This window comes from Balaenoptera physalus (genome assembly GCF_965194825.1).
Source record: "Balaenoptera physalus genome assembly, chromosome: 20".
Classification (NCBI taxonomy): Eukaryota; Metazoa; Chordata; class Mammalia; order Artiodactyla; family Balaenopteridae; genus Balaenoptera; species Balaenoptera physalus.
In genome coordinates, this window is record NC_138901.1 from 14,595,638 (window position 1) to 14,621,155 (window position 25,518).

Consider the following 25,518-nt stretch of genomic DNA (forward strand, 5'->3'; position numbering starts at 1 on the left):
CACTGGTGAAATTTTTATTCCAAGATCCTCAAAATCGCCAGGATGCTGCATTTTATCCTGTTGGGCTTCTGAAGTAATACTGGTAGCAACTGTTGTGCAGGTCTTTCAGGCCTTGCAATATAGAATTACTGATAGAAATGAGCCAGTTAAGAGGGAGGAAACGATGAGTTAGATTTTGTGAAGGAAAACAGATTGTATGGCGTTTATAACACTAGTTTGTAGTTTGCTCATAAAAGAGAATGCCTAACTGGAATTTATCTGATGAAAAGTAAGCCATTAAACCTGCTCAAGTAAAAACAGTGGCCACCTGCCAAGTAGAAGCATAATCACCATTTAGAAGTGGGCTTCATCTGCATTCCTGTCCACGCACGACAGCGTCTCCCGTGGAGAAACCGCTTTCTGACTTCTGGTTTTCTCGCTGTTTTCACAGAGCCTGAGCCCTTGTGAAGCCGGCGATGACAAGTCTGAATGGTCGCCATGCCGGAAAAACCATTGACATGCCAAAACCGTCAGCCCCCAGAGTGCACGTGCAGAGGTCCGTGTCCCGAGACACTATCGCCATCCACTTCTCGGCATCCGGGGAGGAGGAGGAGGAAGAGGAGGAGGAGTTCAGGGAGTACCTGGAGGAGGGGCTGGACGACCAAAGCATTGTAACGGGGCTCGAAGCCAAGGAAGACCTCTATCTTGAACCCCAGGGTGGCCATGACCCCGCTGGCCCTGGCGCCCAGCTCATCCTGGCAGACGGACTGTCCGTGTCCCCGGCCATCTTGCCCGTCTCCGAGAACACTGCAAAGCTGCTGGAGCCCCCTCCTCCCGCAGCACAAGTATTAAGTACGGTGCCATTGGCTCTGTCCCCGGGCTCGTCTTCGTCGGGGCCCTTAGCTAGCTCTCCCAGCGTGTCGTCCCTTTCTGAGCAGAAAACCAGTTCTTCCTCCCCGCTGTCCTCGCCTTCCAGGTCTCCCATCCTCCCATCCAGTGCCTCGTCCTCCACCCTTTCCAGCGCAAAGCCCTTCATGAGCCTCGTGAAGTCCCTGTCGACCGAGGTGGAGCCAAAAGAATCCCCCCACGCCCCACGGCACCGGCACTTGATGAAGACGTTAGTCAAGTCTCTGTCCACCGACACCTCCAGGCAGGAGTCAGATAACGTGTCGCACAAGCCACCCGACTCCAAGCTGAATTTACACCTGTTCAAGCAGTTCACGCAGCCACGAAACACAGGTGGAGATTCCAAAACTGCACCCTCTTCCCCTCTGACGTCGCCTTCCGATACACGCTCCTTTTTTAAAGTGCCCGAAATGGAGGCGAAAATTGAAGACACTAAGCGACGCCTTTCCGAAGTCATATATGACCCTTTTCAGCTTTTTAGTAAAATTATAGGGGAAGAAAGTGGCAGCCATAGGCCCAAAGCCTTATCTTCAAGTGCTTCAGAGCTCTCCAATCTGTCCAGCCTGAACGGTCACTTGGAAAGCAATAACAACTACAGCATCAAGGAGGAAGAGTGTGACTCCGAGGGGGAGGGCTTGGGGAGCGACCCTGGCGTCCCCGGGAGGGACCCCCCACAGTCCTCCGAGGACCCTGCGAGGGAGGCAGAACCGAAGGGTTCTCAGGGGAGCAGTCTGAAGGAGGCAGGCCTGAAGACCGGCTCTCTGGTTCTTGAGAGATGCTCTCTGTCTGCCTTGGTGAGCAAAGAGGATGAAGAGTTTTGCGAGCTGTACACTGAGGACTTTGATTTGGAAACGGAGGGAGAGAGTAAAGTTGAGAAGCTCCCAGAAGTCCCTCTCAAGCCAGAGGTGCTGGCGGACGATGGCACGGCTCTGGACAGTGACGAGACGGACTCGGCCGTGCAGCACCCCGAGTTGCCCGTGAAGACGCTGGGCTTCTTTGTCGTGTGTGTCTATGCGTACCTCATCCTCCCCCTCCCCCATTACGTGAGTGGACTCTTTCTGGGCATTGGCCTTGGATTCATGACTGCAGTTTGCGTGATTTGGTTTTTTACACCACCAAGTGCTCATAAATATCACAGATTACATAAAAATCTACAACACTGGAACCCAAGGTCTCTGGATATCAAAGAACCTGAGACACTGAAGGTAAGCCTCTCCGCAGTAGCTGGCTGGCATCCAGCCTCATTTTAGATCTGACTTTATTCTTTTAGTTCATTGTCACAGGTTTTTGCCCAAGCAGTGTTTTTAAGACTTTGGGATCTGTTCATTCTCCAGGCACCCAAGAGACTTGTTTGGTAAACCTCATTCTAGTTCAAGTTTTGCCAGTTCACCATGTGGTTTTTCAAGGCTCTCCATGGCTCTGGAGAGTAGCATTTCCATCCAGTTTCCATTCCGGTCTCTCTCTAAATTTGCCAGGGATTTGCTACTTGCTGAGGATTCGTTATAGCTGAGTCTGTTAGGATTAAATATTCTTGAGACCTCGGAGCAGGGTTAAATACTCCTGGAATGCAAGAGAAAGGACGGAGGAAGAGAAGGCAGACTGACATCAGGGGTGGGCCACTGCTGGCAGTACTCTTTGCTCTGTGCACAGTGGGGTCTGGGCTCGAGAAGGAGGCATCACCTTCCCATGCGTGTCAGATCTCAGGATTTGGGCCTCCTGAGGGGCGCCCAAGGCAAACCACTAGGGTGCAGGAAGAAACTACTAGAACTTCCATTTGTGTTTATTTCTGCATATTTAAAAAGTTTTTGTTTGTTGTATGTTTCACAGTATACACAATATAGAAGTACAGCTGTAGCTTGTATAGGTCATAAGTCATAGGCACATACACACTTCTTTGTATATATATTTTTAAATTTTGGTAAAATACCCATACCAGAATTTACCATCTTAACCTTTTTTAAGTGTACAGTTCAGCGGTATTATATTTAATATTCACTCACATTGTTGTACAACCATCACTACCATCCAGCTTGTAAAACTGAAACTCTAAACCCATTAAACAATAACTCCCTACTTTCCGCTCTGCTTGGCTCCTGGTAACCACCGTTTTACTTTCTGTTTTTTTTTATTTTGAATACTCTAAGTATGTCATATTAGTGGAATCACACAGTATTTGTATTTTTTTGACTGGCCTGTTTCACTTGGAATAATGTCCACAAGGTTCTTACCTGTTGTAGCATATTGCAGAATTTTGTTCCTTTTTAAGGCTGAATAATATTCCATTGTATGTCTATACTTACTACATTTTACTTATCCATTCATCTGTTGGTGGACACTGGGTTGTTTCCACATTTTTGCTATTGTGAGTAATGCTGCTATGAACGTGGGTGTATAAACAGGTCTTCAAGACCCTGCTTTCAATTCTTTGGGGTATGTACCCAGAAGTGAAATTGCTGGATCATATGGTAATTCTAGTTTTGATATTTTGAGGAACTGCCATAACTGTTTTCCACAGTGGCTGTACCATTTTACATTCCCACCAATAGTGCACAAGGATTCCAGTTTCTCCACATCCTTGCCAACATTTGTTATTTTCTGTTTTTTTTGATAATTTTTTTGTTGTTGTTGTTGCTTCTCGGAATGTTTGGTGATATTCTTTTTAAAGTTTAATTTTTATTTATTTATTTATTTATGGCTGTGTTGGGCCTTCGTTTCTGTGCGAGGGCTTTCTCTAGCTGCGGCAAGCGGGGGCCACTCTTCACCGCGGTGCGCAGGCCTCTCATTATCGCGGCCTCTCTTGTTGCGGAGCAAGGCTCCAGACGCGCAGGCTCAGTAGCTGTGGCTCACGGGCCTAGTTGCTCCGCGGCATGTGGGATCTTCCCAGACCAGGGCTCGAACCCGTGTGCCCTGCATTGGCAGGCAGATTCTCAACCACTGCGCCACCAGGGAAGCCCTGATAATTTTTTTATAATTCAAAGCTTGTTTGGTTTCTCTGTTAATAGGTTTGTCCTCCTCTCTGTTTAAATGAGTGCTCAAAAAATGGCACCATGATCTCTATTTATTACAACACAAAAACGAAAACAAAAACCCCACAACAAAACAAGGGGAAGAACTCTCAGGGTCCAAAATACTATTTGTCTTGTTTTGTTTTTTAATTTCATAACCTTTTTTCCTTATTTAAAAAAAATGCACGATCAATGTTTAAAAAACCACAGAAAACCCAAAGGAAAAAGATATTCTTTATCACACTAGTGGGAAGGAATTATAGTTAATATATAATATATACATATATGTACATATATATTTGGTATATATCCTTGTTTTTTCCTACATTTCTGCATGTATGAGTACATGTGTCACACACATTCACACTCATGCACTCTTTTTGTTTTGATTTAATGGGATCATACACAGGCGTATCTCAGTGATATTGCAGGTTTGGTTCCAGAGCACCACAATAAAGCAAAATATTGCAGTAAGGGAGTCACACGAATTTTTGGTTTCCCAGTGCATATGAAAGTTTTGTTTACACTATACTGTCCTCTGTTAAGTGTGCAATAGCATTCTGTCTAAAAAAACAATGTATATATCTTAATTTAAAAATACTTCATTGCTACACAATATTGTAAGTAAACTATACTTCAGTAAAATAAATTTTTTTAAAAAGTTATTGCTAAAAAATGTTAACCATCACCTGACAATGCCGGGTTGCCACAAACCTTCAATTTGCAAGAAATACAACATCAGTGAAGCCTAGTAAAGCGAAACACAATAAAATGAGGTATGCCTGTGTTTTACAGTTCAGTCTTTTTTTTTTTTTCCCCCCTTTCACATAGCAATATGTTATGAGACTGTTTCTTTTTTAAGAGAAGCTGGTGCTGAATCTTGAGGCTATGACACACTTAAGCTTAGCATTAATATAAGAAGTGGAGCAAAAGTGACTCATTATGCATGGTTGCTAAGCTTTTTTGATAGGGTGGTGCCGTGACTATCTGAATTACATGCCCTCTAAGGAAGTTAGTGCTAACTTTAGCAAAGAAAAATGGTACTTACGTTAACTCCAGTGCCCAATGACTGACTGCAGTATTCAGTTTAAACTGGTTTGAGCTCTTAATTGTCTTGGGAAGATTTTACTTTTAATCCAGTCAATCTTTAATGCTGAGTCCAATTTACTAAGTAGTCTACTGATTAATCAGGAACTTACTGCCTACACAGAGGATGCCAAAGTTATAATATAGCACAGTGTGGTTGTTTTGATCTGATCATTGAAACAGTAAAGGCAGCACTACGATGCTGAACACCGACAGAGGGCTGAGTGTTGGGTATATTATCTCATTTAATCCTCATCACAACCCTTTTCAGTTAAGTTGTGTGCTCATGAGGACACGATGGCACAGAGAGGGTAAGTTACTTGCCCAAGGTCACGTAGCTAGTGAGTAGGGGAGCCATGCAGGACTGACTCTTTTTCCTTTCTTTTTTTTTTTTTAAAGGAAAGTGTTTCGCCCTTGATGCCTGGGATAAATGTATTTTTTTTTGTTTCTTTTTTTAATAAATTTATTTATTTTTGGCTGCATTGGGTCTTCGTTGCTGCACGTGGGCTTTTCTCTAGTCGCGGCGAGTGGGGGACTGCTCTTCATTATGGTACTCAGGCTTCTCACTGCGGTGGCTTCCCTTGTTGTGGAGCATGGGGTCTAGGTGCATGGGCTTCAGTAGTTGTGGCATGCGGGCTCAGTAGTTGTGGCTCACGGGCTCTAGAGCGCAGGTTCAGTAGTTGTGGCACACGGGCTTAGTTGCTCCACGGCATGTGGGATCTTCCCGGACCAGGGCTCGAACCCATGTCTCCTGCATTGGCAGGCGGATTCTTAACCACTGCACCACCAGGGAAGTCCCGGGCCTTGGTTTCTTTATAAAACGGTTCTGTGAACCTGTTTCTGGGGGGAGTTGAAAGAGTCACTTTTTGAATATGGCTTGATTCTGGGGATTTGTCAGCTGGTTTGAGTTATTTTCTGTGCATCTGATGCGGTTTAGTTGGTTTTTTATAAAGGATATGATGCAATTCTTGAGGGCAGGTATGGAAAAAAATTTTAAACATTCACTGATACAGGAGGCTATAAAACCTCACTCTGTGATAAAACTCTCTAGTACAGAGGCCTAGCCCCTTGATCCTGCACACTTCCTACCCTAAGTAGACTACATCTGGAAGCCCATGAACCAGTCAGGCGGGGAGCTTGGTGCTCGGGACTGTTTTAGGAGACCATGTGGTTTTAAACCTCTGAACCATAGAAGTTCTCATCGATGGGCCCAGGCAGTCCTTGCAGCCTAGACTGAGAGTCTGGTTCCTTTATTGGCTTCATAAACAATTCAAGGAGCGTTGCAGTTGTTTTTTTTTTTTTGATGTGCCTTCACATGACAAGGAAAGGGGGGAGAAAAGTAAAGCTTTTCTGTACTTTATCAAGGTGATTTTATTATTCCATCCATACTGCAGACATTTGTGTTTACAAATGACACTGCAGCAGTGATGAGTGTGTGGGCTGGTGAGCCAAAAAGACTACTTTGCAGCCAAGTAGGAACTCTTCTCAAAGACTGCTGTGGGGTTGGTTAGGCTGTGGGGTTGGTTAGGCCTCATGGTACCCTACCACCTCCCCCCTAACCCCACCAATCAGCAGCTCTACTGTCTGGAAGAGAAGCTGTCGAAGCCTCTGTGAGGCCAAAGAGCTGTCCCAAAGTCCACAGAATAACTCTCAGAACCTTCTCCAAAGCCTGCTTGTTCTTAATGATGGGAATTCATAGCTAATACGAAGCAGCAATTAGGAGAAAGATGTTGCCACCTGCATTCATAATAAAGTGACATGTGAACGCATGAAAGCCGGGGGAAGACCAAAATGTTAGGAGAAGCTAATTGGACTTACAGCATGGGGGTCTGGGTAAGTGAGCTCCTGGCAGGGCCTTGTGTGTGCCACTGAGTCCAAGGGCGGCACTGTGAGCAACACCCCTAGGTGGTAACCTTCCGGGGGTTTTACTTTGGGCGACTAGCTAGATACCCTGAACTAGGGGCCCTGGGAAAGAATGGGAGAATGAGGCATTTAGAGTCAGCATATTGCACTTGGGATGTTTGCCTTGCTGAGTGTTCTTAAGCAAGTTGGATGCTCTTTCTTTTCCAAGAATGTACTTGTCACATGACCAGGAGTATACAGTCAGTCTGCATATCCTCAGGTTCCCCGTCCCCGTACTCAACCAACTGCGGATCAAAAATATTTGGAAAAAAATTCCAGAAAGTTTCAAAAAGCAAAACTTGAATTTGCTGCATGCTGGCAACTATTTGCATAGCGTTTACATTGTATTTACAACCATTTACATAGCATTTACACTGTCTTAGGTGTTATAAGTAATCTAGAGATGATTTAAAGTATATGGGGTGGGGGCACTTCGCTGGTCCAGTGGGTAGACTGCATGCTCTCAATGCAGGGGGCCCGGGTTTGCTCCCTGGTTGGGGAACTAGATCCCGCGTGCATGCTGCAACTAAGAGCCCACATGCTGCAACGAAGATCCCACGTGCCACAACTAAGGCCCGGCGCAGCCAAAATAAATAAATAAATAAATAAATAAATATTTAAAAAATAATAAAGTATATGGGGGAGGGGTGTGCATAGGTTATATGCAAATACTACACTATTTTATATGAGGGACTTGAGCATCCGTGGATTTTGGTATCTGCGGGGGTCTTGGAACCAGGCCCCCTTGGATGCTGAGGCACGATTGTATTTAATTCAGTGCCATTCTTGCACACTAAGTTTCCACATGTGTATAATGAGAAGCTTCCTGAAGATTTCAAAAGGTTCTTGGGTTTATGTCTGAGTGTATGACATGTAATTGTGAATTATATTCATGAGTAAATTCTTTATCTCAGACTTATAAACCACCTGCAGAACACAGCAGTAGGGTGTTGGTTTCAGAAGTGATGATGTGTCTCTTTTTGAAAGATATGGCCTAGAAGGTTGACTAATATTACATTTACACCATTGCGAAACTAACATTAATTTTGGAGAACCTTTTTTCCTTAGGTCATGTCATATTTAGATATTTAATAAGAGGGATAGGTTTTTATAATAATTGCATTCCCTAAATACAGACTGTGGTTTTGACATATAAAAGAATACTTTTTAGGGAGAACATTATCAATTTTGAGAAGAAATTCTAACTTGTAAATTTAATCTCAATTTCATGCAATTCTTTCTTTTCAGAAATTAGAGTGAGCAAATTTTAAGGCAAAAACAGCCTCATTACATACAGCCAAGAGAGACTCACTGCATACAGCCAAAAAAGGTTGCTCTGTTTTGGTCTCTTATAATCTTTAATACAATGAGTACAAGAAATAAAAAAAAATATTTCTTTCCACGTTGTGCTTAACTGAAAATATCCTGCCCCTCTAATGGGTCACTTAGGTTTCTATGTTTGGCATTTATAATCATGGCTATTTCCCAGTGCCCCTTGTTGCTTAGGGGAGTTTGTCGGGTGAGGTGTTTCAGGGCAGACACTCTCACTTGCAAGCAGGTACCCCGTGTTTTGAGTTGGTTGGAGAAGCAACTGTGGGGAAAATGCTTCCTGAATTACACAGGAACAATGGTAAGGATGTCAGGCGGCCCCAGCATGATTTTTTTCATCTTTTATTTTTTAATGTTTTATTGTAGGAGATTTCAAGTATACACAAAAGTAGAGAGAAAAGTATAATGAATCCCCATGTATCCAATACCCAGCTTCAACAATTATCAACATTTTGCCAGTTTTCCTCTTAACCTATTAACTCATGGCATGGCTGAACCGTAATTCTGGTCCACCTCTAGGTAACTACAGTTTGTAGCATCATTTCCTTGAGAAAATGCACCCTGAATTCCAGCTAGCTATTGGAGGACCATCCTTTCTGGTTTTGTTCCAGGTGTCATCTATGGAGTGAAGAGAGAGGCTGTGAGCATTGTGGGTCTGAGATTTCTCAAATCATGTTTTTTTTGAAAAGTAAGGTATTAATCATGAAAAAATACCAATGCTATATACCTTTTCACTTCTAAATTTTATATGTAACGTATAAAGAGGATACAAAATCCATCGAAGATTTTCTTATTGTGCAATAATTAGCCTTTAGTTTGCCATCCCCCCAAAGACAAGGAGATTGTAAGCAAGATGGCCCCAGGACATGAGCATGTTGTCGTGTTGATGCCCCAGCGGCTCTTGTGAACTCTCTGATTCATTCTGTTTCTCCTTTCAGTGGTCTCCAAAATGGGTTGCTGAAGGCACGATCCAAGAAGAAAATATTAAAGTTTCTTTTTGTATATATTTTTACTCTTTTTATAAGAACGTAAATAAGCCTTGCTAATATTTAACATACAGATGACCATATGTTGACCTTTGGTCAAAATCCTTGGAAATTATCAAGAAGACTATTTGAAATATGGTTTTACATCCATTATCATTAACAGTGAGCCTCGCCCTAAGTATATATATTGAGCCTTGATGTGTCAGCTGAAGATAGTACAAAGCTGTCAGAAAGCCATAACTAAAAGTTAGTGAAAAGGCTAATTATTTCATTTTTTGCTCTTTATTTCTATTTTTTAATTTTTATAAAAGCTGTATTATATTAGAACATGTATATAATTTATAAGTAAATGTCTACATTCTGAGTAGAATTTTTTTGAGTACTCAAAAAAATTTAACTGACAGGATATGTGATCTAAAGCTGATCTACTAATTTATTTGCTTGCTAATCTATTTTATAATTTCAACACTTGTTAATGTGATTTAATGTTTATCGTGTATTCACATAACTCAGACCTCGATTATTTTATTGGTTCATCTGATATGATGTTGTTTTTCTGTCTAATTACATGCTTGTTATCTCCTACCTCTACCACTGTCTGCCAAGGCACATACCTGAATTTACAAGGTGCTGTCCTGAAGGATAGGAAAAACTAGGATAAAGGCCATTTTCCCAGGCAGAGACTATGGCTTAAGCCCTGACTCCAGTGTGTCTGGTGACACTACTGTGAAGGGTTGACCTTCAAGCAGGCAGTTGGAGGATGTGGATAGTATTGATGCTGGCGCTTCCCTCCTTTAATGGACTTTTTTTTTTTTTAAGATACTGTCTTCAAGCAGCATTTATTTTGAATGTTGACTCTTTGCTTGAGGCTGTCATTCATAGTGTGAGTTCTGTCTGTAGGTCTATCTATCTTTCATGGGTAAAATCAAATTAGCACCTAAAGTTCTGTAAAGTTTAGTAGACTGTTCCTGCCGTATTCTCTAAGTCCATGATCTGTGATATTATGTTTTGACTGATGACTCCGGTTCTAAACCATTAACACATCAAAAAGGGTTTGAGCCTGGCAAAGAGAAAGCCCTGCTTATGTTTTAGTTTGGGAGACAAAAGAAAAATAATCACATTTTTGTGTGATTTTTCAGAGATGTTTTTCAGCAGCAAGGGACCTTGGGTCCTGGCTCTGTTCTTACGTTTAGGATTTGCTCCTTCCCTGATAGACTAGATGAAGGAATGATGCAGGGGATCTGAGTGGCAGGGGTCTTGAGGCCAGCACAGCCACGTGACAGGAGGGTGTCAGCCCAGGCACCCCACGCACTGAAGATAGAGAAATCCCCATTGCGTCCTCAGGCCAGAGGGCTGGCGCGTTTCTCTGGTCAGCTCAGCATCAAGCTGACGAAGAGAGCATTGGCCTTGACCTCCTGATTGGCACTGTAACTGAAAGTGAGCACAATAATAGTTCTTCCAGACTTTATTATTTTGCAAAAGGTTAATTGTAGCTTTTAATCTTTCCAAGTATTAAACGAGTCCCTTTATAGATTGTGGTTTGTACTTTCAGCCAGACATGGCTTCTAAATCCAGCAGAGAATTGAAGAGAAACCCCTGACCTTTTACAGCTGGGATCACAGGGCCAGTCTGTGGGCCAGACAGCTGCAGCCCAGCTGACTGAGGTCACTGTCCCCCAGCGGCGGGCACTGTCTCTGTTTTGACAGTTCCAGCGTCAGAAAGAAACAGGGCTTGTCTGAGATGCTCTAGTGTGGGTTGAGAGCATCTCTGAGTTCTTTAGTTGAGTTGTTGAAATGGAATGAGTTGCTAACTGTATCTGTACCTCTTTAGACCCACCCACATAACAAAGCAAAGTTGGAGAAAGATCTTACTTGGTAAGGAATTCAGGGTGAAGACTTTTAGAACAGCTGCGCAGTGGACAGTTGGTCACTATTTGGGGAACACGATGAAGGCCTTGGAGTTGCTGCACTGCTCATAAGATTGGATATTTGGCTGCTTAGGTGTGGAAATTCCATGTGCAGCTTAACCCAGGGAGTAGGTCAAGCCCCAGGTAAAATTTAGCTGATTGGTAGTACCCAGAGGCAGTCAGGGGACTTCCCTAGTGGTCCAGTGGTTAAGACGCCATGCTTCCACTGCAGGGGCTGCAGGTTGTATCCCTGGTCGGGGGACTAAGATCCCACATGCTGCATGGCGCGGCCACAAAAAAAAAAAAAAAAAAAAAAAAGCAGTCAGGGTTTGCACTGGGTAATTGCTTCCTGCACGGGCAACCTGGATTTGGGTCAGTAGGGGTGCATTAGGGGGCAAAACAGGGAACTCGGAGAGCAGTTGTGCCTGGCCACCTGTTGGCCTGAGTCTCCCAGTGGCCAGTCTGCATCCTGGATGCCTGACAATGTGGGTTAAGTAGCAGCTCTTGTGATTCTCTCCGGGTTTCCTATCAAAGCTTGTAATGTTCCAGAAAGAACCCTACGTGGGAGTCAGGACACCTGGGCTCTAGTCACAACACTGCCCTCTCCTCTGTAGATAAGAAGTGGCTAATTCAGTTTCTGTCCTGAAAAGCTTTAACAATTTTTACTCTTCATTGTCTTTCTGAGGTTACTTCTTTTCTTGTTCTGTGCTTTTTTTTTTTTTTTTTAAATTTTATTTATTTTCGGCTGCGTTGGGGCTTTCTCTAGTTGCGGCGAGCGGGGGCTACTCTTCATTGCGGTGCGCGGGCTTCTCATTGCTGTGGCTTCTCTTTGTTGCAGAGCACGGGCTCTAGGCGTGCGGGCTTCAGTAGTTGTGGTGCACGGGCTCAGTAGTTGTAGCACGCGGGCTCAGTAGTTGTGGCTTGGGGGCTCTAGAGCGCAGACTCAGTAGTTGTGGCGCGTGGGCTTAGTTGCTCCGTGGCATGTGGGATCTTCCAGGACCAGGGCTCGAACCCGTGTCCCCTGCGTTGGCAGGCAGATTCTTAACCACTGCACCACCAGGGCAGTCCCTGTTCTGTGCTCTTTGGTGCAATAATAATTTGTTTTTTCTCTTCGGAAACAGGGACCAAGTCTTCTATTTCAAATAAGCCGTACAGCTCCCTGCGCTTAGTAGGATCTCAGCTCATTCCTTTGCTTCTCTCCACCTGCGCAGCCACAACTATACCTACAGGCTGTGATGAGCACACCAGTCTGTCCTACGTACTTGTGCTTTACAGATTTTATTTAATCCTCACAACCACCCTCTGAATTAGGCTACATTTATGTATTCAGTTGACAAACATTTGTTACAACTGTGATTGTCTTGTGGAGTTTGTAGTTAAGTAAACCAGGCAGTTAATGAATACAATGATAGGAGGAAGGTAACAGAGAACTGAGCCTAGGTAATCAGGGAAGCTTCCTAGGAGAAGCGTCATCTTTGCCATGACCTGAGGGATGACCAGGAGTTAGCCAGACTAAAGGTGGGGCTGTGCTGTGGAAGTGGGGTAGGAGACTGGACCTCGTAGTCAGGCAGACTTGGTTTAAGTCCCAGATTTGCCGCTCCACAGGCCACTTTTTTTTTTTTTTTTAACCCTTGTCTAAGCAAATCTCTTAACCTCGCTCACCGCTTTCCTCACCTGCAAATCCTTAAGGAATTGGCAGAAGTGAAGGAGATAATGCATGTGAGGGCCAGGATCATAATGTGAGCTTAAATGCCAGCTATTATAATGAATATTAGTGTCAGTATCTTAAAAATCATATGCATAAGATTTGTTCCTTTTCTATATGCAGACTGTACCTCAATAAAGTACTGTTAGTGTGGAGAAAGTCATTATGGCTTGAGCAGAGTGGGAGGTGGGGACCAGGGAGGCATGAAGCTGGGAAGTAAGGTGTGCAGGACCCGTTTACAGGTGAGAAAACCAAGGGTCTGAGGCTAAGCATCATCCAACTAGGCGGTGAGTGGTCAAGCCAGGATTGGAACCCAATTGTGTCAGACTCTTTGCAGTTCTGCTAATGGATGTGGGTTGGTTTCAGTACCTGTGTTTGGACCAGCAGCCTTTCATGTAATCAAGTAAGATCAAGGATCCAGACTCACCGAAGCTAACAAATGACTGTTCACAATAGATGTGCAGTTCAAATCCTGATTTGTGAGTTGTATTTACTTGGTTTTGGCAGCTGTGGACTTTAGCCTCTGATAGATTTTTTTTTTTTTTAATTATTTATTTATTTATTTATTTTTGGCTGCATTGGGTCTTCGTTGCTGCGCGCGGTCTTTCTCTAGTTGTGGAGATGGGGCTTCTCATTGCAGTGGCTCCTCTTGTTGCGGAGCTTGGGCTCTAGGCGCATGGGCCTCAGTAGTTGTGGCACACGGGCTTAGTTGCTCTGTGGCATGTGGGATCCCCCCAGACCAGGGCTCGAACCCGCGTCCCCTGCATTGGCAGGCGGATTCCCAACCACTGCGCCACCAGGGAAGCCCAGCCTCTGATAGATTTTTAACACGAAGAAAATGGTACCGCAGGAAGGAGGAAATGTGAAGATAAAAGGGAAGGAGAACCCACAGGTGCCTTTGTGTTTGGAGCTCTGCCACAGGTGATTGTGAAAGGATGGGGGTTGGGAGGAGGAGGGTCAAGCCAGCTCCAATCCCAACTGGAAGAAGGGAGTTTGCCGCCCCTCGGGCTCTCCCAAGGAAAAGCAGCTCCTGGATTCTCTTCCTAGGCCTACCCCTGCCTCTCACCACTGTCTCCTCTAGTGGGGCAGGCAGGGTCCTGTGGTTTTGAGCTGTGGAGGACTTGAAACTCTCCTCCGTATTCCTGGGAATCAGGCTGTTCCAGTGTTCTTGCAGCTTGGCCCGTGGTGGAGGGTGACCTGTCCCTGTCAGAGCCGTCAGCAAAGGACAGCCCCATCTCATCTCGGAACTGTGGCCACGTGGGCGGACACAGGCTGTGGCCCACTGAGAACTCCGTAGAGGGCTCAGGTGGTAGCTCAGGCTGCTGGGTCAAGAGCCTGGCTTTGTGGCTCAAAACCAGTCCCTGAAGCACTTGGAAACAGTTGCTCTTGTTAACCAGATGTAAGAATTTGATGAGGAACAAAAACTGAGCAGCTGTTTGTTAGACTAGTGCGGAGTGATGGCTGTTGACCTGAGCGAGCCTGTAAACGGACGAGCTGATGCAGGGCTTGTGTCCCAACACGCGTGCCTGTGCCTTGTCTCTTTTCTACTAAAAACCAGAGCAATAAGCTAAAAGTGTTATGTAAGTTTGTTCACAAGTTGAGTGTCTTTTAATGGTCTTAGAGAAACTATAAGAGTTTTAAAAACTTTAGCCTTTTACCTAGATTACTTTTGTTCTTATTCCTGAGTTTTTAATGTTTGATGTTAGCTTTTTAAAGGGGTTTTGAATTTCTAAAATAGAATGTTTCACCTGGAGACAGGTTTAGATTATCTTCTCATTTAATTAGGTAAAGCACCTACTAACACTGCATAAACCTGCATGTATGGAAGTGTCAGTAAGAGGAAAGAGGAGGGTTTTGACCGTTCTGGTTGAGCCCAATGTCTAGGTCTGAAAAGCTGGAACCCAAGAATCGGGCGTGGGCTGTCTAGTAGAGTAGACACCAGCCACATTTGGCCATTGAACAGTGAAGTATAGCTAGTTTGAACTGAGATGTGCTCTAAGTGTAAAATACATACTGGATTTTGAAGACAGTACAAAACAAAGAATATAAAATCTTATTAATAATTTTTAATATTTATTACATGTTGAAATGATAATTTGGATATATTGGGTTAAATAAAATACATTGTTAAAATTAATTTCACCTGCTTTTTTCTTTTTTAGTGTGGCTACTAGACAATTAAAAATTACATATTTTCATGATGCACATTTATGGCTCATGTTGTATTTCCATTGGATAGTGAGTGCTTCCCTGAATAATTCTGCATTTTCTGACTTAGGAAAGAAAAAATGAAAGCAATTGGAGAGAAACAATCTTTTATTCCTAAATTTCTCTTATTCATAAATCAAATAATTAATCTGTCCAGTCTCAGGAGTTTCGAAAAGGGGAAATTCTCTAAAAATTACTCTGTTTCTCAGAGGCTGTCTTTTTTTTTTTTTTTTAATAAATTTATTTTTATTTTTGGCTGCATTGGGTCTTCGTTGCTGCGCATAGGTTTTCTCTAGTTGTGGCGAGCCGGGGCTAGTCTTCCTTGCTGTGCGTGGGCTTCTCACTGCAGTGGCTTCTCTTGTTGTGGAGCACAGGCTCTAGGCACGCAGGCTTCAGTAGTTGTGGCACGCGGGCTCAGTAGTTGTGGCTTCCGGGCTCTAGAACGCAGGCTCAGTAGTTGTGGCGCACGGGCTTAGTTGCTCCGAGGCATGTGGGATCTTCCCGGGCCAGGGATCGAACCCCGTGTCCCCTGCATTGGCAGGCGGATTCTTAACCACTGCGCCACCAGGGAAGTCCGAGGCTGTCTTATTATTTAAGAGTAACTTCATAGTATAATGCTTGTCTTTTTTTCCCTTCAGCCTTTCTAGGCTGGTGGTGACTGGATGATAACTGTAATGCTGGGAATTTTGTCCAAAATTCCAGAACCATGTTCTATTGCCTTTTTTATATGTCTACTATACTCTCACATAGCTGGGAACTAATGAAAAATATTTTATATGGAGATATTATTGCAGAAATGTTTGTCATATAAAATTACAATTATCATAATTCAAAAGTCATTGAATAAAGGTTGAGCATCTCAGCTACTGTTGTGATGGACCCACAAATGTATCACACATATTCCGTATCCTCAAGTAGCCTCTACTTTAGCCAGGAGTGTACATTCAGAGTGAAGTGACGCAAAAGAGCAATCCCAGGTGGGGACCATATGGCCAAATGGCTTATAAAGGACACTGATAGAAAGTTGCTATTTTAATTTCATAGTTGTTCCTTGACCGTTAGAACTTCTTAAGCACCAGTCCCTCCTTCCCTCCCTCCATGGATTCTTCTTGGTTTTAGTAGCACTGCATGTAAACTCAGCCTGGCCTTGAGCATGGCTCTGAAGCAGCCCAGAAAAATCAGATCTGCTTCAAGTTCTCTATTAATCTAGTTGCCTTCAGAACTTTAAGCCTAGTAAACCTGTTATACGTAGGAAAGTATTATCTGCAACAAAACTGGATAAAAAGAGAACTGTGGATTATATGTCAGGAGATCTTTAGCGAAAAATGTTTGTGTTTAAAAAGACAAATAAATACATTTATAGAAAACTCTACCCAACAACAGCAGAATGCATATTTTTTTTAGTGTACGTGGAACATTCCCCGGATAGACGATATTCTGGGCCATAAAACATACCTTAACAAGTTGAAAAGAACTGAAATTATACAAAGCAAGTTCTCTGACTATAATGGAAGTAAACTAGGAAACAATAACCGAAGATGTCTGGAAAATTCGCAAATATTTGGAAATTAAACACACTTCTGATTAGCCATGGGTCCAAAGATAGTCACAAGGGAAAGTAGAAAATATTTTCAACTGAATGAAATTGAAAATACAGCAAATCAAAAATTGCAGCTGATGCAGTGCTTAGAGAGAAATTAATAGCAATAAATGATTATATTAGAAAAGAAGAAATGTTACCAATATCAGGACTGAGAGAGAGGACATCACTACAGACTCTACAGACATTCAAAAAATAATAGGGAAATATTACAAACAACATTATGCCCAGAAGCTGGATAACTTAGATGAAACAGACAAATTTCCTTATAAGATAAACTATCAAAGCCCACTCAAGAAGAAATAGATAACCTGAATAGTCCAATAGTAACTAAAGAAATTGAATTCATAGTTTAAAACCTTTCTACAAAGAAAACTCCAGACCCACATGGCTTCCATGGCAAATTTACCAAACCTTTAAGGAAGAAATATTAATTCTACACAAACTCCTCCAGAAAATAGAAGGAACGCTTCCCAACTCATTTTATGAGGCTAGATAATACCAAAAGATATTGCAAAAAGACTATAGACCAACTTCCCTCCTGCACTTGGACAAATGCACAAAGCACTAGCAAACCAAATTCAGCAATGTATAAAAAAGATAATAATAGTGTTGTGCTGGTAAACTGGCTCTCCGGTTGGTAGGGGGAGCCCTCTTTGTACTGATTTCCATGGTGTAAATCTCCCACCATCGCCAGTTGCAAGTTACCAACACAAGGTCACTGAATGTGGAGTTGGGAAAAGATGTGTAGAATCAGCTCTTATGAGCTGGTATAGTCCAGCTTCAGCACATCATGACCCATGCATAATCTTCCCAAGAATGCGAACTGTTCAACATTCAAAACTCAATGAATGTACTTCACCATAATAACAGACTAAAGAAAAAGACAAAAAACTGTGAACCAAAAATCGTGCTTAGTTCTATACTTAGCAAAATAAGCCCACCCAAACTGATGCTGCTCCGACAGTTCAGTCCACTTCAGGCCTCACTGTGCTCTGTATTGCTTGTCCCCTTTTTTGCTTCATTGCTTTGATCATTGCTGTTTCTTTACAAACACCTAGATTACACCCTCTTCCCATGGCCACTGCTTACTCATCCAACATTTTTTAATAGATGCAATGACTCATTGGGAGGAGGGTGAGATATTCCTAGCTCATGCAAAAGATCTACTGAGGTGTATAAATCCATATAATTGGCTCATAAATTTCACACACCCACACATACCCCCAGTGATAAAGAAGTATGTTTGTCCATTTTTATTTCCAATAACACACTCAGGATATTCTTTGTGAGGACTTTTTTTTAATTTACTCTAGTGGGGTCATAGGATGGTGAAATGAAGACCAGTTCTCTATTGTTTTGGGAGTGCCCTTGGGTCAAGAATGTTGTTGTTGTTTTTAAACATCTTTACTGGAGTATAATTGCTTTACAATGTTGTGTTAGTTTCTGCTACATAACAAAGTGCATCAGCTATATGTATACATATCCCCTCCCTCTTGCGTCTTCCTCCCACCGTCCCTATCCCACCCCTCTAGGTGGTCGCAGAGCACCGAGCTGATCTCCCTGTTCTATGCAGCTGCTTCCCACTAGCTATCTATTTTACATTTGGTAGTTTATTATATGTCAGTGCTAGTCTCTCACTTCGTCCCAGCTTACCCTTCCCCCTCCCAGTGTCCTCAAGTCCATCCTCTACGTCTGCGTCTTTATTCCTGTCCTGCCCCTAGGTTCATCAGAACCTTTTTTTTTTTTAGATTCCATATATATGTATTAGCATACGGTATTTGTTTTTCTCTTTCTGACTTACTTCACTCTGTATGACAGACTCTAGGCCCATCCACCTCACTACAAATAACTCAATTTCGTTTCTTTTTATGGCTGAGTAATATTCCATTGTATATATGTGCCACATCTTCCTTATCCATTCATCTGTCAATGGACACTTAGGTTGCTTCCATGTCCTGGCTATTGTAAATAGAGCTGCAGTGAACATTGTGGTACATGACTCTTTTTGAATTATGGTTTTCTCAGGGTATATGCCCAGTAGTGGGATTGCTGGGTCATATGGTAGTTCTATTTTTAGTTTTTTAAGGAACCTCCATGCTCAACATCAGTAATCATTAGAGAAATGCAAATCAAAACTACAATGAGGTATCACCTCACACCGGTCAGAATGGCCATCATCAAAAAATCTACAAACAATAAATGCTGGAGAGGGTGTGGAGAAAATGCCGTTCTTTTTTAAATCTTTGTATCAACTTCTGACACACTACTTGGCACATAGAGAGATTAGCTGCATGTTTGGATGAATGGATGAATGAATAAAAGAGAATTTTGAGAATCCCTCACTTGCCGAGGTTCTCAATTCAAGATTTTAGTGTGAGACTCAAATACTCACCATGGAAATGGCTATTCCTTGAAAAGAATGACAATCCCAACTCTACTGTAGTGATCTTCAGCACTTCTCTGCTCATTTCAACGACATAAAATGAGGGGAGTGGGAACATAGTAATTAAAATTCCTTAGAGAATTTCTTTTAAAGAGATCTGGGCCACCCGTATCATCTGAAAAAGTACTGTGGGGCTGGCAGAGTGTTAAATGATGAATACTGATTACAGCTATGAGACTAGCTTTAGCACAATTTTGTTGTGTGTAAGGGTTTTGTGTGTTGTTCATACCTGCAACGTGTTTGCTCTCTGTACTCATATGTTGATTTTTAAACTTATGTTAATGGGTGGAGGGGAACCTGGAACACGACTTTATTCATTTAAGTTACTATATATCTTTGAATTTGACATACCATTGATCATATCTGTGATTTATTTAATGCCTAAGTCTCGATCATCTGCTTTACTATGTGATTTCACTGAGATAGAAATGGGGAGTATGGTAACATGAGTTAATATGGTCTGTGAAATTTCAAAAATTGTTTGCAGATGGGCTGAGAAGAGGCTGTGTCTGCTTAATTAAGAAGGCCAGACTGGGTGGGATTACTTGTCCCCAGAGGAGGTCAGGCGGAGAGACTTCTTCTGTTTATATGAACTAAACTTTTGAGTTTCCTGATTTGCTTGTCAGCTTTAAAGAAAAGAAAGAAAAGAACCTTTAATTATTTAGGAAAATAGACATCATCATTCTCCCCGTAAATCCAGGTTTTTAGTTATCAAAAACATACCAAATCACTCCTCAGCACCAATTATCCTTCAGGCTAAGCGACTTGTCTCAGCAACCTCTTGTCATCAGTAAGTTAATACTTGCATCGTAGTCAAGTTTGGTTTCAGTGCCCTGAATACCAGAGTGGTCATCATTTTCATATTGAATCAGATGTCTGTTTATTCTGATTTTACTAAAAGAAGTTTTTCTCCATCAGGGATGGATGAATGAGATTTACAACTATGATCCAGAAACTTACCATGCGACTTTGACACATTCAGTCTTTGTTCGACTTGAGGGTGGGACCTTAAGGCTTTCAAAGCCCAATAAAAATATATCCAGGAGGGCAAGCTACAATGAAACAAAGCCAGAGGTGACCTACATCAGCCAGAAAATCTACGACCTGTCCGACAGCAAGGTGAGCTCAACTAATTTGGAAGCTTAGATGAATGAAAAGCATTTGGAATCTTGGACGCTTTACTGTATTTTTTCCCCTTAAAAGGTTGCGTGTTTAAAGAGCAGTGCCTCTCAAACGTTAATGTGCATATGAATCACCTGAGCATCTTTCAAAGTACAGAATCTGATTCAGCAACCATGAGTAGGGCCTGAGAGTCTGCATTTTTATGAGCTCCTAGGTGATATCCATGCTGCTGGTCCACAGACCACACTCTGAGAAGCAAAGGCATCATACACTCTTCTGACTTTGAGAGTTAATTTTTTTGGTCAAACAAAAGCCACGTGTGGTGGTGCTAGGCTAATAACTAATGCAAGCTCTGTAAATATGAAAATTATGCAAAATAACCACATTTTGATAAAAGTATACTTCTGCTTTTGAGAAATGTAAATTATTTGTTATTCCAAAAAGCTATAGGTTCTCTTTTCTTATAAATCTTGTGAGTGATCTTTGAGTTTCTCCAAAATGGCAGAAGTATTTAAAATAGTTTTTTGACAAATTCATTCTTAACTTGTGGTTGATAAACTTGAGCTTCCCATCAAGATCAAATTTGATAAATTCTTTTTTTTCCCCCCAGCTTAGGTTTGGCCCAGGGTCATTAAACTCAGTTGATATCCAAACTTAGTTGATGATAATCCATTAAATAATTATTCTGATACTGTTACCTGAAAGTCGTAGATATTTGTAACTCTTGCAAAATTCTTGAATATCTACTTTCTGGAATTATTTTGAAGAATAAGTCATTTCTAAAAATTCTAGTTTCTGTAGTCATGTTATGGACAGGTGGTAATTCACGTTCACCATTTTAGTCAAAAATACTATGAAGTTTGCATTTGTGCTCTGCACAGTAGTAATGCACAACGTAGCCAATTCTTAATTTAGTGTGTAAATCCTTTCCCTTTCTCTGTAGATTTATCTTGTGCCTAAAAGTTTGGCTCGAAAACGAATCTGGAATAAAAAGTACCCCATTTGTATCGAGCTTGGTCGACAAGATGACTTTATGTCTAAGGCCCAGACCGATAAAGAGACTTCTGAAGAAAAGCCACCAGCTGAGAGGGAGTTGGGAGGCGAGGACCCTAAGAAGCCACCCCCCCCTCGGGAGGGAACACGATCTGGCCCGCGAGATCAGATACTCTATCTCTTTGGCAGAACTGGCCGAGAAAAAGAGGAGTGGTTTAGGAGATTTATTCTGGCATCTAAGCTGAAGTCGGAAACCAAGAAGCCACCTGGTGTCTCTGGAAGTAAACCAGGTAATGACATGTGTGCTAAGTGCTTATGTATTTTTAAAGGGCCTGTGGGAGAATCAAGAGAGAGTCCCAGGTAGGAAGAGAGGAAGACCACCCTGAATTGATGACTGTCTGCCACCTAAGGTGTCTTCATGGGTTATTTGCCTTCTAGGCTGCTCACTGCAATGCTTTGTACTGAATCATTTAACCAGTGATGGAACCATTTGCAGATGTATGTTTTTTTGCCTTTGCTGGTTCCTTAAGGATTATATCAATATTTATGTTTATGTACTGTGGCTCCTCTGAGAGAAGCAGCAGCAGGAGAACCCTAGTTATAGTAAGAAGGCCAGTGAGAAGGCAGCCTATGCTCTCAAGCTCCTGGCCTTCAACATGGCCTCCACGCCCGAGATCGCCATCGAAGCACAGAATGCTTGGCCTCCTGACTCACTGCATTTGCATCGATTACCCCGCGCCTCTGCTCATTTCCTATCCCTCTGTCCCATGTACTTTGCTTGGAACAGCACTGAATCTCTCACCGTCCTCCAGACACACTGTGCCCTGTCATTGCTTTTTGCATACGCTGTTCCCTCTACCTGGAATGCTCTTCCCCCACCTAGGCCGGGAAAATGCCAACTATTTCTTCAAGGGGCAGTCCAGAGGTCACTACCTGTGAAAGTCGCTGCTGGAGGAAGCGCCTCTCGGCTCTTGGGCAGAGGGACTCACCCTGTTCTTTCTGCCCTGAAAGTCCTTTAGTCGTGCTTCAGTTACAGTGCTTATTACAGAAAATTGTGATTTATTTGCCTAGGTGCCCGAGTTCAGGGGCAGGGACTATGTATGTCTTATTACTCTTTTTAATGTGGAGTTGGCCCAGAGAAAGTGCTCGATGAACAATGTGTTGAATGAATGAATGAAAGATGAATGAAAGGTGTTTGTCCCTCCACAGCTTACGGCAGTTCCAGTTAGCCTTCTGCCCACTTTCTGTGTGCCCCTTGGGGCGTGTCAGTCCTTCATCTGACCCCAAGAGAGCGCCAGAAAAAAAGAAAAAGGTATCTACCAGATATGTATCATGGCTCCCATTCCTCTGAATTGTCTTGAAGAAAAATAAAAACTGTTCTAAAAAGTTATCTATCATTACAATGGAAGGTGTCTTTCAGGGTGGGAAATAACCTTATAAATATGTATTTTTTTAAATAGTCATTTATAGCATTTTAGCTGCTTTTCAACTGAACCCAGTGGAGTTTGCTCTGTGTTCCATTTCCTTTGCCCTCGTTTTCTTCATCTGTGTTAACAGCCATCACTTCTTTGCTCCAGGGGTTTTGCCCTCACACAGCAGACACAACAGTCCCTCGGGGCACCTGACCCACAGCCGCAGCAGCAGCAAAGGCAGCGTGGAGGAGATCATGCCCCAGCCGAAGCAGAAGGAGCTAGCGGGCAGTGTACGGCAGAAGATGCTTCTGGACTACAGTGTGTACATGGCCAGGTGTGTCCCCCAAGAGAACCGAAGCCCCCAAAGGAGCCCAGCGCAGAGTGCGGAGAGCAGCCCCACAGCTGGGAAGAAGGTAAAGCTGGCTGCCTGGGGGTAGCTTTTTTGCTCTTAGATTCATTTCCTCATACATAAGCCCTTTGAGCGCCTCTTTTGTACCAGGCCCTGTTCTAGGCACTGGGGACACAGTGCTGAACCAGACAGATGAGGGCTGTGCCCTTAGGGAGCTTGGACTCTAGTCAGGGAGACAGCAAGCAGCAAACATCAGGTGCCAATAAGCACTAAAATAAAGACAGATAAGGGAGGATGGAAAGTGGCCAGAACTGCTGTTTTAGACTGTGGTCGAGGACAGCCTCTTTGAGGACGTGACATTTGGGCAGAGACCTGACCGAAGTGAGGAAGTGAGCCCTGGCGATCTGTGTGAGAGGAGCATTCCAGGTGCGGGGACCAGAAAGTACAAAGGCCGTGAAGCAGGCCTGTGGTTGGAGTATTCAAGGAGCTGTGGTGAGGTCAGCGTGGGTGACAGTGAGCAAGGGACAGAGGCAGGGCCTCGTCAGATCAATTCCTCGTCCGATCAGATCATGGGAGGCCCTGGGAGGGTTTTGAGCAGGGGCTAATGTTGATCTGACTTGAGTTTAAAAAGTCATGTGGCTCTCCATGGAGACTGGAGAAGGGGCAGTAGGAGGAAGGGGCGGTGGGAGGTGATCGTGGCAGCAGAGCATGGGGCTGAGACTGAGGTGGTCATAGCAGGTGGTGAGAAGTGGCGGCCTTGGGGATACTGTTGGAGGGGAGCTGGCTGGATTTGCAGATGAATTCCATGTGGGATGGGGAGAACCAAAGGAGTCAGAGATTACCCCTAGCTTTTGACCTGAGCAACTGGGCCATCAGTAGGGAAATTCACAGAATCATTAGCAATAGAGGTCTAATTCCTTAATAACCATTGTATTCTCAAATTCTCAGACTCCTCAGCTGTGTCCAGGACTTTTGAAGCTTTACCATATGCATTATTTGCAAAATGTAACAAGCTGGACATTGACTCAAGGTCATTTGTGAGAAGATAACTAATATAAGCTGCCATATGTCAGACTCTGTTAGACACTGTAATAGAATTACTCTGATCCCTTGAACAGTCTTGCAAACCAGGTGGTATTCTCTCCATTTTACAGATGGAAAAACCAAAGTTCGCAGAAGTTAAGTAGCTTAATGTCACAGTTGCTAAGTGATGAGGTGCACAAAACCTGATCTGAGACTCCGAGGCCCTTTGGCTGCCAGGACTGCCGTCTTGGCGGGTCATTCTCAGACTGTGCTTGACCTGAGGCCTCCAGCCGCTACGCCCCCTCAGGTTCTGAGGCACAGCCTCCCGCCCGTGGAGCACGAAGCCTGTTTCTTCCATGTTCAGTTACTAAAGTGTTTGACCTCTTATAGTGACTGTATTTCTGTTCACGGGAAGCATTGGGTGCCTTCCTCTTTGTGCTTTCAGGCTTTAGTCATTCTGTTGACCCTCTTCAGTGTGGAAGAGGTCCCAGAACCTTCACCCAGCCTACTTTGTCAGGGCCAAAAAAGACCATATGCCTTTGCTGGCCTCTGACCCACCGCCTCCCCCTCTGACCTAAGTTACCAGCTAGAGTGGGCAGTAGACTTCCCTCTAAGCTAGAGCGGGGTAATAGAAAACTGCTCTGGAAATGTCCTGTTTACCACCAGTGAGTCCCACTCCCCCTAATTCCCTTTCTGCCTGGGCTGTCAGCTGTCTGGATTCTCATTAGACTCAGGAAAATCAGGAGAATTGTGTGATGTAAGAAAAGGATCTAATAAATAAATGCTTGCTTTTTAAAAAAGAGTTCTGTAAATTAAAAAAACAAAAGTTTTAGAACATCGCTTCCTCAGTATGTGTCACATGTGCCTGTTGTATCGTGTAATCACTGGGGTCTGTGGAAGCCCCAGGAGGGCCTGGGAGGTCCTACTGGCACACAGCCTGGCCCCTCAACCTTGCGCTGCCGTTGCTGGGGTGGGGTGGGGGTGTCTCTGGTACAAACCTTTTTTCCAGGTACTTAGCACTTAACCCCTTTAAACACCAGAACCTTCTTTTCATCTTCTAAGTTAAGTCTGATGAAAGTCTTTAAAAACCACATTGCACTTCCTGCCCCCCTTAGGCAGAGCAGGCAGGGATGATTTAATCTTTTCCTGGTGATTTAAAGACTCAATACAACACATGGAAATTCAGGCCTGTTGTCCTGCAGGGCTACCGAGGTCAGGCCTTTCACCCCCGTCTGAACCATCCCAGACCACAGACTCTGCAGCATTTTCTCAGTTGTCAGTTGGCTGGTGTTAGTGTGTGTCCTTCTAGTTGCCTTTTCTTGAGTGCTTATCCTCATCTCCCACCCCTACCCCTAATTTAATGGTTCTAACCTGCATGGGCTTGGCAACCAGAGAGCCAGAATTGTGTGAACACAGATAACTGTCTTTGAAAGAGGGGCTTTTGAAGCAAGTGTGTGAGCTTTAGTGCTGGGCTCCCACGTCCACTTGGCCTGCCTGAAGCATGTGTGGACCACGTCCTGGCTCTCAGGAGTGGTCTGGTAGTAGAGACAGTCATGAATAA

General features: G+C 43.4%; 1 protein-coding gene and 1 long non-coding RNA gene across 3 annotated transcripts in view; one reads left to right on the forward strand and one right to left on the reverse strand.

The window, feature by feature from the left end:
• TEX2 (testis expressed 2) overlaps positions 1 to 25,518 on the forward strand; it is a 109,122-nt gene that overhangs the window by 46,597 nt on the left and 37,007 nt on the right. For both annotated transcript variants that reach the window (XM_082441994.1, XM_082441995.1), the window contains exons 2-5: positions 431 to 2,090; positions 19,977 to 20,177; positions 21,124 to 21,463; positions 22,751 to 22,998. In XM_082441994.1, coding sequence (XP_082298120.1) covers positions 456 to 2,090; positions 19,977 to 20,177; positions 21,124 to 21,463; positions 22,751 to 22,998 — 2,424 coding nt within the window. In that variant the 5' untranslated portion in view covers positions 431 to 455. The remainder of the gene's footprint in view (positions 1 to 430; positions 2,091 to 19,976; positions 20,178 to 21,123; positions 21,464 to 22,750; positions 22,999 to 25,518) is intronic.
• Positions 5,348 to 13,704, reverse strand: LOC309650613. Its single transcript, XR_014257641.1, has 2 exons — positions 13,616 to 13,704; positions 5,348 to 13,325 (listed from the first exon to the last, which is right to left on the reverse strand). It is a non-coding gene; the product is annotated as an uncharacterized lncRNA (long non-coding RNA).